The sequence below is a fragment of the Diprion similis genome, chromosome 11, assembly GCF_021155765.1.
Source record: "Diprion similis isolate iyDipSimi1 chromosome 11, iyDipSimi1.1, whole genome shotgun sequence".
Classification (NCBI taxonomy): Eukaryota; Metazoa; Arthropoda; class Insecta; order Hymenoptera; family Diprionidae; genus Diprion; species Diprion similis.
Genome location: NC_060115.1, coordinates 5,651,656 through 5,668,669, shown reverse-complemented (window position 1 = coordinate 5,668,669; position 17,014 = coordinate 5,651,656). Strand labels below are relative to the sequence as shown.

Here is a 17,014-nt window from a genome sequence, read left to right as displayed (position 1 = left end):
CTTATATACGAGTACCATTATTGTTCTGGGAACGATTTTACGAACAAGAAACGCGTGGGGTGAATATTCATCCCAGTCTCTAGTTTATAGGTGAAAAAAAAAAAAAAAATAAGTCTTGCGTTTAAGGGATAATTACAACAAAGATAAAGATAAACGTGGAAAGTTTTTAAAGTTTTACTCATTCATTCGCCACACCATCGTTTTTTCTCTTCGTCTTATCTGCACTCGATGATGATCGAAACTCTCCTCCCTTGCTAGATGTAGGTATATATATATATATACACCCTGCGACTAGAAGGGGAGAAACTTTCTCTCGAAAGTTATAAGCTGCAGTCCGCGATGCCCATCGTCGTCATCGCCACGCTACGATGATGATGACAATGACGACGATGATTACGATAATGATAATGATGATGATGATGAAGATGGTGATTGTAGCGGTAGCGGAAGCACTAGCACTAATACCAGCAGCAGTAGCAGCAGTAGCAGCAGCAGCAGCAGTGCTGGGACAGTGGTAATGTTTTCATTCAACTCGAAACTTCAATGATAGCTTCCATCCATTCATAAAAAGCTTCCAGGCACAGGCATAGTACCGACAACGACCGTCAGATGGTGGGAGGTTGCAGCTCCGCCCCTCCACCCCGCCGATCCCCGCCGCTGCTCAGCCACTCAGTCAGCGGCCGGCGCTCGGTTTGCGCGTATCGCAGGAATCGTTGTCGCAACACCGACGACCGACGACTAGGGCTTACAAATAGATCCGCCTTCGTAGAAGTGGTCAATTCGCGCCTATCCTTGTCTTCTATACACGTTGCGTTGCGACAGAGCGTGAAACCGGCCCCCGTTCATTCATTATTTAACCCTCTAGACGCGAGGACACGCTTATATCTCTACTACACTGTCGGCATCCCCTCGTCACGAGGTAATTTATCGTATACGTACTTGATTTTTTATTACTATATATATATGTGTGTGTGTGTGTGTGTATTTGCATAGAGGGTAATTAATTTTGTTTCGTACCTTTGTATAATCGAAGTCGTAAGAATTTGATGTGAGAGGTGGAAAATCGCAGGATTTGCTCTGATTTCAATGTCATTTCGTTTATCGATATTTGAGACGAATTTTGAGACGAAAGACGAGGGAATTTATTATGTTGAAATATTTAGGAAGACGTAGCTATTACTGTTACTGTTTTATTAAGGCTTTTGAGGACATTTGATGTACCGTATTTTGAACCGATTTAAATCGTGGAAACCGCAGGTGAATTCCTTCAAGTTCGTTTCGTTTCGCTTCGCTTCGATTAGTTTAGTTTGTTTTTGTATTTCTTCTTGTCTTTCTTTTTTTTTTTTTTTCCAATTATTTCATAGTCATTCTTAGTTAGTCACCGGAAGTACGCGCTCGTCAAGGTTGAACGATCGTAGAATTTTGTTACCGTTGGTGTAGAATTAAAAAGAAGTCGAATGGAGAGGAAAGGAAGTGAGTTAGTTAGTGAGTGAGTGAGTGAGTGAGAGAAAAATGGTGAATTCAATGAAGCGATAATTAAAACAATTATGTATCGTAACTACTATATAAAAACTATAGGTATATATACATGTGTTAATATACTACGACGTGTCAAACCCACGTTTTACGCTTTAAGGCTTGAGCTTAATGTCCGTTCACCGAGTTAGTCGATAGTTATTTCCTCGATTATCACCCTGGCAACGATTTCGTGTTATCTGATGATCGGTCTATACGATGCACGGACACGTGTGGAGAAAGGTTACGGTGTGTTCATCATCGTCGCATCTACCTACCACCACGCTAATATACCCAGGTGGTAATAAAATTTCCGATGGAAAATTCTGTAACCGAATAATAATTATTTGTACGAATTAAGTGAATATTCGACCTATACCCATAACGTTAATAGATCACACACCCACACACACACACCATACGGTTTGTAGTGCGAAAGACTTTTAATTCATCTAAAATATGATGTCAACTCTTTCTTTCGCAGTTTTCGAAAATTTATTTTTCACACCACCGCTCTTTGTTTTCCATAAGGTTTTTTTTTTTCTTCTTTTTTTTTCTCTCTTCTGTTCTACGACTTTACAGAGAACAGTGGTGTCGCGGTTGAAAGCTTTGACCCGTGGCAATCACCCGTTGATATAGCCAACATTCCTTCGAACTTCTATTCCGCCCCCCTGGTATATTCTTGTATACTATATATCCCTTCATACCGTTGGTCTGGAGCCAAACGCTTTACCGCGTATACATATATGTATAATGTATAATGTACACACGCACACTCACATACACACGCGCACAAACCCTATAGGTATATATACTCAAGCGAAGAAGAAAAAAAAAGATTGTATACAGGAGCATGATATACATGGCGTATCGTTAGAGGTGTTTGCCAATCGTATGACTAACGGACTTGTACTATAACTATCGTTTTGCGTATAAATATTTCTCTATCGAAACTGGATTTTCAGCTGGCTTCTTAGAGGCGCGCGCCCGGGGAATTAGATTGGAATTCTGCGAAACTTGAAAGACGGTGTTTAGGTTTGTTGAAGAAGAGAAAAGAAAAAAATGGTTTTCTTTCTTTCTTTTTAATCATATTTTTTTTTTTTTCCCACGAGTTCTGCGACACTGATGAAAATTCTCAGATTTCTATTGAATTGTTTGTTTTTGCAAACAAAAATTAAAAAAAAAAAATCGCAGTGAATGAAGTTCAAACTGGAACGGATCGTTGTTAGATTTGTAACAATCACCCACCCGCGTACACGTAAGAATCAGACGGCGGTGTATAATCGCACGTCATCGCCTGGAAATAAAGATATATATATATATATATATATGTATGTGTGTGTGTGTGTGTGTGTGTGTGTGTGTGTATACACATGCCGCCGACAGAGATCCCCAGAAAGTCCCGTGTCTGACAGGAAGTCTATTGTGATGTTTCAGGTGGGGATGAAGGGCGCGTCGCGAGGACGGGAAGCGGCCGCTTCGGAGCCTCGCCGAGGGGGGGGCCGCAGCAACGAGTCGGTTCTGGGGCAGGACGAGCAGTGCGAACGAGCTGCAGCGGTGACAAGACGACGAGCATCGCCGGAAACCCGGTCCCGCAGCATTACAATCCAGGATCACCCCCGGCATCGGTGTTTGAAAATCGCAGCGCGTCGAGCGATTTGCAATGGAGTAGAAACGGCGGGGCGTCTGGATCACCGGGAAGGAGTCCAAGAACGATCGGACGGCAATCCGCAGCATCATCATCATCATCATCTTCGTCGCCGGTACCAGCAGCGACGCGAAACAGTTACAGGCACCACCCGCCGACGTCGGATATCGTCGTACAACCGGATATCTGCAGGTGGTCAGATCGCCTCGAACTGAGAGGCGGCGTCGTCCCGATGTCACGGCCGCCCTCCTCATCCTCCTCGTCGTCGTCATTCTCCTCCATCGCCCCCGCACCCTCCCCAGCGGTATCCGCTTCCGCCCTGGCCAGGGTACACGGCCACGACCACAACCGGCCCCTCCCGCCCCCCAGACTGCCCGAACCGGCGACGGGCCCCGCGGGTCATCCGTCCCTCCACCAGGCGCCCCTAACCGCGCCTCTCACTCCGCTCTCTTCCTCCTCGCCGCCCTCCTCGCTCACCGCGATCGGGACGTTGAGGACGAGTTCACGGGCACCCGCGCCTGCGCCCGCGCCGATTCACGACACGGTCAGGATACTCCCGGCATCCGATCAGGATCTGAACCTGCAGAACAGGAACGCGACGCCGACGCCGACGTCGAGGAGTCCGACGGTGCAGCAGGCTGTGAGCGAGGTTACGCTGACGGTGCCGAGACCGGACGGGGAAAGGGCGGTGAACGAGTACGTCGAGACGCCGTTCAGGCCTACGAGCAACATCGTAAGCAATCAAAAGTCATGCCTGAAATCGGAGGGGAGGACGAAGCGTCACCTCCATCATCACCTGCATCATCATCATCATCATCATCTCCACCATCATCATCAGCATCAAGGACTGCACGGTCGGAACGCGGCGACGATACCGGTTACCCCGCCGACGTCGTCGTCGCCTGTCAAGAAGAATTCATCATCCGCGGCCGTAACGAAGCAACCGGTATCGTTTACCAAGGAACCGACGAACCCACCCGGCGCCTTGGCACAACAGATACAACTTCAGCAGCAACAGCAAACGCAACAACAAAGGTCGACGTTGTTCCCGGGTGGCATAGGCTTCGGGGCTGGAGGTGGAGGTGGAGGTGGCCTAGGAGGCGGAGGCGGAGGCGGTGGAAGCGGGGGTGGAAACGGAGGCGTTATTATACCCCTGGACGAGGGACTCTCGATAATGTGCGAATACTGCGGCAGGTGTCGTTGCGAATCGTGCAGGGAACCACCGCCGTTGCCGAGCCGTTGGCTCTGCGACAACGCGTGTTTTTGCTCGGCCGAAACGGCGCTGGACTACGCCTCGTGTCTGTGCTGCGTTAAGGGTTTGTTTTATCACTGCGGGGACGCCGGTAGCGGTGTCGAAAACGAGGGCGAGGGCGCCGGAAGCTGCGCCGACGAACCCTGCTCGTGCAACGGATCGAGCCGTTTGGCGCGATGGACTTGCCTCGGTGCCTTGGCCCTCGCTTTACCTTGTCTATTGTGCTACTGGCCGTTGAAGGGTTGCGTCGCACTATGCGAGGCTTGTTACGCCCGTCACGCCTCACACGGATGCAGATGCGATCCCTCCGCCGCTGCTGTCGCTGCCGCTACCGCAGCCGCGAACGCGGCCGCTGCCGCGAGGCATTTGGCACCTTCGAATTTAAGGGACTCGAGGGATCCCGAAAAGAGATTACTCGATCCCGTCACACCCGAGCTATGAAACACCGCGACGAGTGGATTTTCATACATTCTCTTGTAGAGTACAGGTGGAACCACCAAACCATCGACACTCGAAGCTGTGCAACCCCCGCCCCCCTCTCCCGCACCACGAACGATTCGTCATGTACATATTATATTATATTATATATTATATATATATATTATATATTATGCATTACAGGTATACTATATTATTATTATCATTATTATTATTATTATTATTATTATTATTATTGTATTAATTGTAAATCGTTGCGTGTTACACAAAACTTATCGTTGCATATAATTTACTGCACGGACGGACGGACGGACATAGCACCGGTTATCCTCATTTTGTGTATATAATACACCCCCCCCCCCCCCCCCCTATCCCCCGTACGCACAATCATAGATGGTGAGGGGGGCGGGAGCGGGGGAGAATTGGTCGCACGGGGGTTTGGAGAAATGACATGTTAAACACGTTCTCTATGTTCAATGAAGGGCGTGAGAGAGAGAGACTAATATGATATATATTCACAATTATTATACAATAAAGAAATAAGCGATCTGTGCGAGGTGGTCTTTTTTGGTATACGTGTAAAGAGATTCGTGATTCGTGGTTGAGATAACGGACATGTAAAATCGAACGGGAGAAAAGCAAACAACTGAGAAAGTAAATGCGAGAGAGAAGAATGTGAAACGAGAAAAATAAAACGAAAAACAAACAAACAAACAAACAAACAAACAAACAACAAAGAATGAGAACTGACTGAAATCAGTAAGAGTGTAATAAACAAGTGTATTGGTTGCGTTTAGTACAACAGTTGCATTTAAGGTGAAAATTTGATGAAAAAGTAAAAAAAATCTAAAATTAAGAATGATGATAATATAATAATAATAATAATAATAATAGTAATAGTCACAACAATAACAATAATAACAATAATAATAATAATTAGAGACGAGAGTGGCTTGCATCCAGGGCACAGAACGAGTCGATCCTATGTATAAACTTGTAATTTCAGATAGCTTCGTGTTTATTTATTATTCTCCTTTAATATACCATACATGCATATATATAGATATATATATATATAGAGTCATATTAATATAAAAATATGTTTATTGTCTATGTATATATATGTATGCGTGTGTGTGTGCGTGCGTGCGTGTATGTATGTATGTATGTATGTATGTATGTATGTGTACGTATGCATATGCATATACTTGTACGTATATAAAATTCATAGTATAGTATACGCAAAAATGCATACAGACTTTTACGTACACGCATATGTGTATCTATATGTTATAATAATACAAGTATAAACGTATAAGCGGGCGCCGAACTACGATGCGTTATACGCATCATGCCTGCAATTTGTAACACATGTTATCGGTGTGAATAATAGAAAGAAAAAAATTCAATTTCATTAGCTGTACGTATATACTATAGGTATTTAGTTATACCTATAATTATGTGCGATGAATAATCTTCTATAACGATTTCCTGTGCAAAGTTCAATGAGCTATATTATTATTATACGATTGAACTTGGAGTTTGAAATTTTCTTTTGGACATTTTATTTTATTTTATTATGCATATTATGCAAAAGGTCGAAATTTTTTTTTTTTTTTTTTTTTTTCTTTCATCATTTTGACGCTCACCTTCATTCTCGCGCGTACAAATAATCCTTCCTATTTACGTTCTTCACACATCGTACGTAGTACACAAACGTTGGGCTGAACATTATAATTATCATTGCGGCGCACGGTTATGCGTAGGTGTACGTGTCACAAATATATAAATATTATTATTACTATTACTGTTATTACTATTATTATTACTATTGTCATTATTATTACTTTTACAACTACTACTACGATTATTATTATTATTATTATTATTATCACTATTATTATTATTATTATATAGCAAAGGAAAACTAAAATATATTGTATATTACATGTGTATAAAGCAAAAAAACAACTTTTTCTACGTTTAATTTATTTGTCCGCGTATATATATCGAGCAAGCGTAAAAGTATAGTAGTATGTATAATAGGAAGGCTGACAATGAGAGGTAGGGAGAGCGCAGGAGAGAGATTAGAAAGGAAACGAGATGAAAACACGAAAACGTTGGCAGAAAAAAAAAAACTTGTAATGATAATAATTTACAAAACGAAGCGGAGAGATGGAGGCAGAAAAAGAACCAAGTAAATAGACGAGTTGAGAGTAGCGTGAAAATGAAAAAAAAAAAAAAAAATTTGAAATTCTATGACAAACAAATTGATGAATTGAATGGAAAGATAAAAAAAGAAAAGTATATTCGATTCAGCAGACGACGAAACCGATTAAAAATGGCTGGCGATCTGGGACGTGTCGCGATTTCCTCATTTCATTTCTGCGTTTTGAAAATGTGAAGGAAATACCGCGAAAGAAAAAACCCTACAGGCGTTATGCGACGGTAAAATCTTGAATCACGTCTTGAGGGAAGTTTGAAAAATCAGCCATCAATTATTCAAATTCAAATCTGGTTATCATCAGGATGGTATCTTTTTTTTTTTTTAATTTTTTTTTTTTCTTTTGTATTTTGCCTATCTTTTCTCGTCTTTCTCTAATTTATTCTCGTTGCAATAGCGTATCTCTGCAACGCTGGTAAATATACGTATGGCTGGAAGGTTTGGCCGATTATCTAACTCCATCCTCAACGGCGTTGTCCTCGGTTTTTCGTATACCGTGCAGTCCCCCGTGAAATTCATGACTATGATCAGATTCCAAATGCCGGATAAAGGTCGTTTGTATTCATACTCATTGTTGATTGATAAAGATTATTATAACAATGTCAATCATAATAATATTAATAATGATGATGATGATACGACCGTACCGAAAGAACGACTCATATAAAATTTATGGTTGTTATATAATATACATGTAATATATCATAGTCTGTTGAGATTCATACATACAAGCAACGACATACACGAGTGTTGTTCTCATATAAATATTCGATATTCCAGTGCATTTATAAAAGTTTTATTTCTTTTGTTTAATTTGACTCGCTCGCATCATCATTCTGTCATCGTCAAATGAATTTTGAATTGGTTTTTTTTTTTTTTTTTTTTTTTTCTGTTCCGGGGATTGCAAGTGCGAGAACCCAATCGGACGAATGAATGGGAAAAACTGTACGTAAAGAGAAAAAAAACGACAAAGATAAAACGAAAGAAAGAAAAATAGAGGGAGAGAGGGATGTGGCGTTTTTGATTTTAATCATTTTTTTTCCAGTATTATCTAGTCTCGCGAAAGTTTCGGAAACGCGAAAGGAACGAATACAGTTGGTGTTCTTTTTTCCTGTATATAGATATATGTATATGTATATATACCTATATATACATATATGTATACAGACATCATATATAAGTGTATATACAACGAACATTAGACACGGTAAAACGTTTCGCGAATATACATAAATAAATATTATAGTAGTAGTAGACGTAAGTGCAAGTGTCGAGAAAATATTTTAATTATCTGACGTGTATTATGTACTGTCTATATCTACATCAGCGATAGATGAGAGACGAAGAGGATGATGCGTGGCTATGTGTTGTATGCGCGTTACATCGGTAAGCAGAAGTCATAATTCAAATTTAAGAAAATTTTGCCAAAGTTAAAAAAAAAAAAAAAAAAATTAAAAAACAGAAAGAAAGAAAAATATTCCTTCACCGTGTATAATTGTCATTGATCATATATACAGATATTGTATGAATATTGTTGAGAATTATAATTTAGATCTACAATATGTTGTTTATAAGAAACAAAAGTATATATACATATATACATGTATGTATGTATATACTTTATTAGTGAACAGTCACTAATTGATATCGTCAATTGTTCTATATCTATTTGAAAATCAGAGAATTGATGGGAATTTTTCGTCAAATCTCTGTAAAGCACGTTCAACTTTAATTACACAAAGTCACGCGGCACCCTTTTCACGATGCCTGTTTAGAGTCTAATCGATGTACGTAACACGTACTCAAATTCGAAATTATTAATTGTAAAATGAGTGAATAATTTAATATATGTTATACAATAATAGTAATAATTATAATAATACGAAAGGAACAACGATAATCGTATATACTGAAATGAACTGAAAGTAAAATCATGCTTCACCTGCAGGTCAAGTTGATCGACTTGTACACCTAAAAGTTGATAATAATACTTGAAATACGTAGGTGTAGTCACATAGAGGTAGGTAGGTAGTGTCCAATAAATGAATCAAATTTATTATACGGAGGTTCCACTTTTCTCGGTCAAATTTCTTTTCTTACATTGAGAATACATTCTTACCGCCTTTGCTTGGCTTTCATTAAATTTTTCTTTCCCCCTTTAGTCATGAGATTCATTTCTCTAATCGTCTTCGTCTCTCGCTCGCCTTGGCCCCCTTGTATAGATGACAACAGCCGATCCGTTTTCGAACGGTGGTCGATAGATGGATACAATTATACATACATATATAGTTATGATATGACATACATAATCGCGGAAAATTAACGAAACTAGAAGAGAGGCTCGCCTGTGCCGAACAGCCTGCACGCGATTCGCTCTTCTCTTTCACTTCACTTATTGTTATTATTAATATTATTATTATTATTATTATTATTATTGTTGTTGTTGTTGTTATATTTGTCGACACGTCTCATACACTCGTCAGTGTGACATTTTTACTGCACATATGTATATGTATACGTATATATCTTTCTCAATATCGCTTCGCGAAAAAGCGTTCGCGTATTTACTATTTTTTAATAGACACAATACAGAAAAAGAAAAAAGAACACCTTCATACTTCGCGTAAAGACTTACCTATACACACGCTCTGTACATGTCTCTTGTAAATACACCTAGGTAGGCATTACGTATTTGAAAAATCGAAAATTGTAATTATTATTATTGATATCTATTATTATCGCTGTACTGCTACTACCACTACTACTATTACCACTCTACTACTTCTACTACCACTACTGCTACTATTATTATTATTATTATTATTATTATTATTATTAAAATTATTATCGCTATTGTCATTACTATAACTATTATTATTGTAATCGTTATTATTATAATTATAATTGTAACTATTATTAATTATTACTATTAATTATTATTATTATTATTATTATTATTATTATTACTAATATGAATAACATGAGACCAACATAAACTATAAAACATTAAACTGTTTTTGATACTTCTTTTTAAAGATATTCCATCATCCTTTAACCCCCGTATATCCTGTTCTGTCAAAGGAGACGCAGCCTACACACGCACCTTGAGTGATAAAGAAAGGCGCTTCTGAGGCGTCTATGTAGAGCTATCCAAGATAAAAATGGAAAGATTCAGGTATCTATATTTATGTACGCAATGCGTAAATTATTATTATTATTATTCGTGATACGATTATAATAACGGAGATTTTCTACAAGAATATACATATACCTATACGGATCGTGCAGCAAGTTCATCGAGAGTCTTGTATCGCTGCAGTTTCAAGATATCGGAGGAATCGTCATATGTGTAACGGTAAGTTATCAGAAACGAAATAGTTTACCCGCATGGTGTATAAGGCGTAATATATTGCAAGTAGAGACAAAAAATTGATTGAAAAATAAATAGGACTAGCTTAACGACAGGCAACTGACAATTATATAATATTATCGCAAGTTATAGACTGGTTTGCATATTATGCACAGTTATTAAGTTATTTTATTACCAGTATATATACATATATAACAGTACGTATATCATACGCGTATATACTACGTATAATAATATCAGCCCAACGAAAAGTCCTGCAACAAGTCCCGGCGTATAACGTGCGCGACGGGCTGCAGGAAGAGGCATGGATGCAGAAGAAGGGAACACGCCGCACGACCTGGACCCTCCTCCCCGTGTATATCGTCGCTCGCCGCATGAGAGCGGATGTGACGTAGAAAGCGACACGGACGGAGGGCTTAGGGCCGAGATAGCGCTATGCATGAGAGGGCTGGAGCCGGAGAAGAAGAAGGTGCGGGGAGGGGAGAAGAGGAGAAGGAGGAGGAGGGGGAGGAGGGGGAAGAGGAGTGTATGGTACAGGACCACCGGAAACGCCAGTTAGGCGAGCAAGCGGGCCGCATCCGGCTGTAAGGCCACAGCTTCCCTTTTATAGAACGAGCTGCAAACCTATAGAGCCAACCAGTAGGCACTATAATTCACGCACGCAACGCGCACACACATGCACGCATATCCGTGATCTTGCAGAGGCTGCGCGTTATATTGATGTGTGTGTGTGTGTGTATCTGGATGTGGATGGAAGTGTGGGTAAACGACTTCCCACTGGCACGAGGTGGGTAGGTGGGTTTCATGATATACCTGATGAAAACGAACTGCCCCAATAGTCGTCGCAACTCCTGCAGATCAACGAATCTTGCAATCTGGTTTATCGTGTGTCATATACCCGCCTGACTTTACGCGAAATTATTGCAAAGTCCGACAATTTAATCTGATGCAGAGATGGTTATATATATATATATATATATATATATATATATATATATATATATATGTAAATTTGTTACACCTTTGAGATGCCTCTGCGTCTGGATGCTGGTATTTTACATGTCTCCCCAGGATCATCTCCCGCGTTCTTTCATGCTCGCCAGACCTCGTTGAATTACGTTCGTAAGTAATGTACGTACGTCCCAGGTTCCACCACCTCCCTCCAGTATCTCTCTCTCTCTCTCTCTCTATCTCCCCCCTCTCTCATCCGTTCCGGGAGGCCAGGAACAGCCGGGTTATTAAGTAGCGGATGCTACGGACGGGCTAAGAATAAGAAGAAAGAAAAATAAGCGCGGCCGTGCGGCGTCACGTGACCGGAAGTAGTCTCCCCCGGGCGGCGCTCCCCCTCTTATCCCCTACCCAGTGCTCCTCCTATCCGCCCGACGAGGCTCTCCACCTCGGGACGGAGGACGGATGGCCTTGCCGTGCCGGCTATCGTACCGTTATCGAGACTTGTATCAAAACCACTATAAAACTGGCGTTTGACCGCGCCAACGCGCCAGAGCCGGCTATACGAAGATGTCGCATGTCGGTGTGATGTCATACGGCGAGTCGCGGCCCTCCTTCAGTCCTACCTGCTTGCCTACGCCCGCAGGACCTATAACCCGGGCTGACGCATCTACCTGAGAGCCAAAAAATTCCCGCTTCTTCCACTTCCCGACGACGCGCGACGGTCCTAAGTCTCGCCGAGACGACAGCGTGGCGTTGAGATTCGGACGAAGAAGGAAAATAAAAGTAGAGAAAGAAAGAGAGTGTAAAAAGGTGGGCATATGTATAATCCAATGGACATGAAATTCGATGAAATTCGTTGTATACCTATCAACGTATTATGTGACTATTGAACAACAATTCTGGGAAATACAAGTCTACGAAGTACACGACGAAGAAGACGATGAAGAATGATTATCTCGGTTATTGGGATTCGCTATCTCCTCTCCGAGCTTTGGCGCTCGCCGATGATCGTTCCGGGTTACTTGACGCGTTGAAAAACTCTCTTGGCTTTCATGATTATTGCGTGTCCGCTGTACAAGCTGCGGCCGGCAAAGGTCGTCGCTCACCATCAGTTGGTGCATCACGCCGTTGTCTTTACTCGCATGGCTCGGCTGGGCCTCCTCGAGACTCTTGGCACGTTTCGAAAGCGACGAGACCGGTAGACACGAGGTACGAGGATCGCGCAGCACGTACGGCACAGCCATCGGACAAGGACTTGCCGATGTAAGGCGGGGGCGTTTCCGGTCTTTGCCGGTCGAACCAACCGGAAGCAGTTACTCGTTGTCAACGGCACGAAAACATCAGCGCGGAACCGGGAAAACGCATTTTGCTTGTCTGATAATGGGAACCCGGGGAAAACAGGCTGACGGACAACCGAATCTTGGATCCGGATCGGCTCTCTTCTACTGTACTATACTCTCTTCGACTTGTTGGAATGTCAGAAATAATGTAGAAACGAAGTAGAGAAAAGACCCTCCAAGAATCAACGACAGCTTCGCGTAGATCATATAAGTATATAGACAAGAAACTGAGAAAACGAGACACCTATAATAAAGTTGTCATATCAAAGTAAGTTTACTACTTTCTTTTCACGCTTTAACTATCTGAAAGTTTTTAAATGTCTGGGATAAACTCTTCGTTAGCCAAACTTTTCTGCATAAGTTTTTACGAGGTAAGAAGCATATTGTCGCGTTATAGGATACAGGTATACCTATATATGTATACATATCTACGTATATACGTTTATTGCCGTTGTATACAAAGTTACGAGTGTAATAACAATACAATTAAAGTTCTGCCTTTCCGCGCTCGTTAAGGGCGGGGGGCAGGGAATTATCATCTCCGACTGGCTAAAGTCGCAGCCGTTTTTGCGCACCGATGTGTCTTGCGTGGGTCCGAAATTGACTGCCAGGGCTATCGTAACGAGAGGATAGCTACACAGAGGAGGCGTCGATAGTCAGGTTTATCCCAGGAGTACGGGCGATTGCGAGAAGAGTTTCGTTAGCTTCCAGGGATCGGGGAGGGCTGTGGGCTGTGCACGCGGTGTACGGTACGCCGTCGGGTTTGTGAAGAGGACGGGGACGGAGCGGACGCGGGAGGGCATTGCACCTACGTACGTAGTATGCCGCGAGTCCCCGAGGGCGAGCGTCCTTCCCTTCCTTCCTTCGACTTCCTTCCCCTCCCCTCCGCGCCTCGCCGTTCTCCTCCTCCTGCTCCGCAGGCTCCGGTTCCTTCGTGTAGTCGTTTATCGGTCGCCTTCGCCTCGCGACTCGGTATTATTACACGGCTATAGTGCACATAGCGCACCTCTGCGACTGCGACACGTTTGTATATAAACCCACCCAAAGTACTGGATGTGGAGGATGTGGAGGATGTGGAGGATGTCGTCGAGAAATGCACCTCCTCTCACGGACGAGATGATACGTCCGCAGGTAGGTATGTAACACGCGGCACCTACCGCAGCCCGCACCTTATATATCACCTTCGTGAAATACGCGAACCGAGCAGCGAGGGGGAGCGTAAACGAAGGAAAGGGACGGCGTCGCGACGCGAGGCTGCAATGGGCGTTGGACGCGGGGCACCGTTTGTGTGGGACGGGTCACCGCGCTGGGTCGCGTGGGCGCGTGGCTCCCCACGTGCACACCTGGTCGGCTTAACGCAATCTCCTCTTCACTGCTCGCCGTGCCGTTGCGTTGGGCCCTACGGGAGTAAACTGTGAAGGAAAGAAATAGAAATTAATACAAGCTGTAAATAAAATAAGCCGTAGGTACTGCGGAATACCTGCAGCGAGGTGGGGGAAAATAAAGAATTGAATAGAAATTCTCAATTGTTGAAGGCGTTATATTGAGGTCGTTGGATTTTCGCTCGCGCTTCTCACTCTCTCTCTCTCTCTCTCTCTCTCTCTCTCTCTCTCTCTCTCTCGTAGGTATAACGTAAACCCGAGGAACGCGTGGGCGAGACTCTGCACCAGTGACGGGGGATGACGGGGGGAGGGAGAGGAAGGGATGGAGGTGGTAGGTATTCAACGAGCGTACGAAGGAAAGAAGCAACGACGAACGCCACCGCGATACTCGCGACTGGCGTCACGGCACGGCAGCGCGATGCGTGTACGCGACGCGTGACCTTGCCAAGGACACGCGCTGTAGAGAACAATGCTCAGGTGCAACAAACTCCGCAGAGGTTGGTGGTTGGTAGGTTGGTAGGTACGCCGGCGTGCGACGAGGGCAGGAAGGAATCTCTCTCTCTCTATCTCTATAGCATATCTACCTTTCTATCTTTCTTCTCTCTTTCACCTCGGTGGGCCGTGCCGCTTGTGCGGAACCGAGAGGACTGACGACTCTTTTCTCTCTGCATTTAAAACACACCTTCACCGCGTACGTGTACGATATACCCCCAATGTAATCGGTGTACGTAATGTAATTTATATTACGGATACAAGCGACAGGCTTCGCACTGCCAGCTGCGCTTTCGTATGTCCCTGCGTAACTAGCGTATAATATATTGCCGTGTTAACTTATAACACTAACGTGCAGAGGTGCGCGTGACGATCGATGCGGGATGTAATGCGGTATCGAAGATGTAGCATACATCCCAATAAACGGAGACTCTAGTTAATCTCTTATAAATTGTAACACTTTTTCAATCGTTTCGAATTCGAAACGTCCAAGAAATGTAATGTATAATATCATGCATACGAGGTACGTAACAATAAATAAACCCTTTCGTTTATCGTTATACGTTTCAAGTGAACTTTTAATTTATTCGTAAGTTCGTATCAGTAAATCGTAAAAATTAAAACCGGATAATCTCGGTTGTATTCGAAGAAAAAAATTAAAAATAAATAAATCGTGAAGTACCAGCAGCAACTTAACAAAATACGTCATACGTTCTATCGATACTGCATATTTTGTATTTAAGCGTAGACGAGTATTGCGTTCTTTATACCTACCGTAAAATTTTTCAGGACGCGATGCAGTTAAGTAGATATTTCTACGCACGGTAGATGCATCACAATATAGAGCATTACGTCCTGCTCTTGCCTCTCAATGATGCATACATGCTGCATGCATACGCATACGAGATACGTACACGCACACGTGTACGCCCGATACACCAGCGCAGGCGACGCTGCGAGTTACGTAATGTATTTTGACGACCCTAGCGCGATAGCCCAGGCCGGAAGTACTCCCCTCCCTCCTCCCAAACCCCGTCACCCTTTTCTATCTCTCTCTCCCCCTATCTTTCTCTCTCTGAGAAAGACGCACACAAGAATAGACGCGTACGAATGAAAGAAAACTTCGCCGACTCCTCGTTGTAACTCTTTCATACGCGCGTCCACCGCCTTTAAGGACCGTTCACATCGTCCGCGTTCCGCCACTCCGAGCTATGAATACTCGAGAGTAATTAACCACGCGATTCGTCATACGCGAGCCTATGACCCGGGCGTGACCTTGGGCTGGGTATAATCTACATGCAGGCATCGCGATGTACGTGTGTACATAGTATGTATGTTACTCGTGAAACGAACGGTCCCCATTCTCGCGAACACCCGCAGGGCATTCGACTCTCGCGTCTCTCGAATGGGCGGCGGGGTGACCTAGCCGCGTGGGCGCACCTTCATCTTCGCTACGTCTATATGCGAACGAACATACGCGCGGGCATATACCTGATGTGTGGATGTACGTACATACATAGGCGTATATAAGGCCGCCGAGGAGGTCGTCTCCCTCCGCCTATCCCCCTCGCCGCACGGCGTAACGTTACACAAAGCGCGCCATTGACGCGCCTCTCGCCAGCTACCAATCTACCCGCCTATAGTATCGACGAAGATGTATGCGTGCAGCGCGCGTGTATACACGCGTATAACACGCCGTTGCACGACGGGAACGGAGATTGGAGGAGTTTATGAAGCGGGCTGCTGCTGCTGCGAGCGTTCCCCCTTATGTCTCGACGACGTTGCAGCGATCAACGCGCGCGGGTGAAAGCAATTCCCTCTGTACACACAACATTATAATATATGAGTGGATACGTTGTGTATCGGCGGAGAGCAAGTGCGTGCGTATGGCGTATATGCATCGACGCAATCGCCAATTCGCGCCGAGGAAAATTCTCTCCGGAGTCCAAATTGGCACGCTGGGCAAAGTTGAGCGCAGTTTTGAACGATCGATTATAATCTAACGGTGATGTATCGATGTTTGGACGAGAAACCCGGTTCTGTACTCGCGCTACCGAAAATAGATTGGACCGTCTGCTAATTCCGAATCATCCTACAGCCGGAGTATAGATATAAGCTGTTTTGATACACGCCGGATGTTACCATTTCGGGGTGGCTTCCGCCCGGCTAGAATTACTTCCGGTCCATGCGGCTATCAAACCTCGAAGGTATACAAACTTTGACGCGAAACGCGAGGGATGCTAATTAGGTTTTCATCGTTCCTGAAATTAATATCAGAGACAATTCTTTTTTAACAACGGATATCCGAATCGCCGAATACTCAATGGTTAGATTTATTCTTGGGCATTGATAAACTTTCAAGGACTAGGGGCGCTTTAAATCAGAGTTTTAAACAATTTTAA

General features: G+C 43.6%; 1 protein-coding gene across 1 annotated transcript; it reads left to right on the top strand.

Annotated features, from left to right (window-relative positions):
• Window positions 1-3,395: 3,395 nt before the first annotated feature.
• Window positions 3,396-4,882, top strand: LOC124412124 (protein sprouty homolog 2-like). Its single transcript, XM_046891751.1, has one exon. The coding sequence runs from the start codon at window positions 3,396-3,398 to the stop codon at window positions 4,854-4,856; it is 1,461 nt and encodes a 486-aa protein (XP_046747707.1). The 3' UTR covers window positions 4,857-4,882.
• Window positions 4,883-17,014: the final 12,132 nt, after the last annotated feature.

Coding starts and splice junctions, on each gene's coding strand:
- LOC124412124 (XM_046891751.1), top strand. CDS start 3,396: ATGTCACGGCCGCCCTCCTCATCCTCCTCGTCGTCGTCATTCTCCTCC.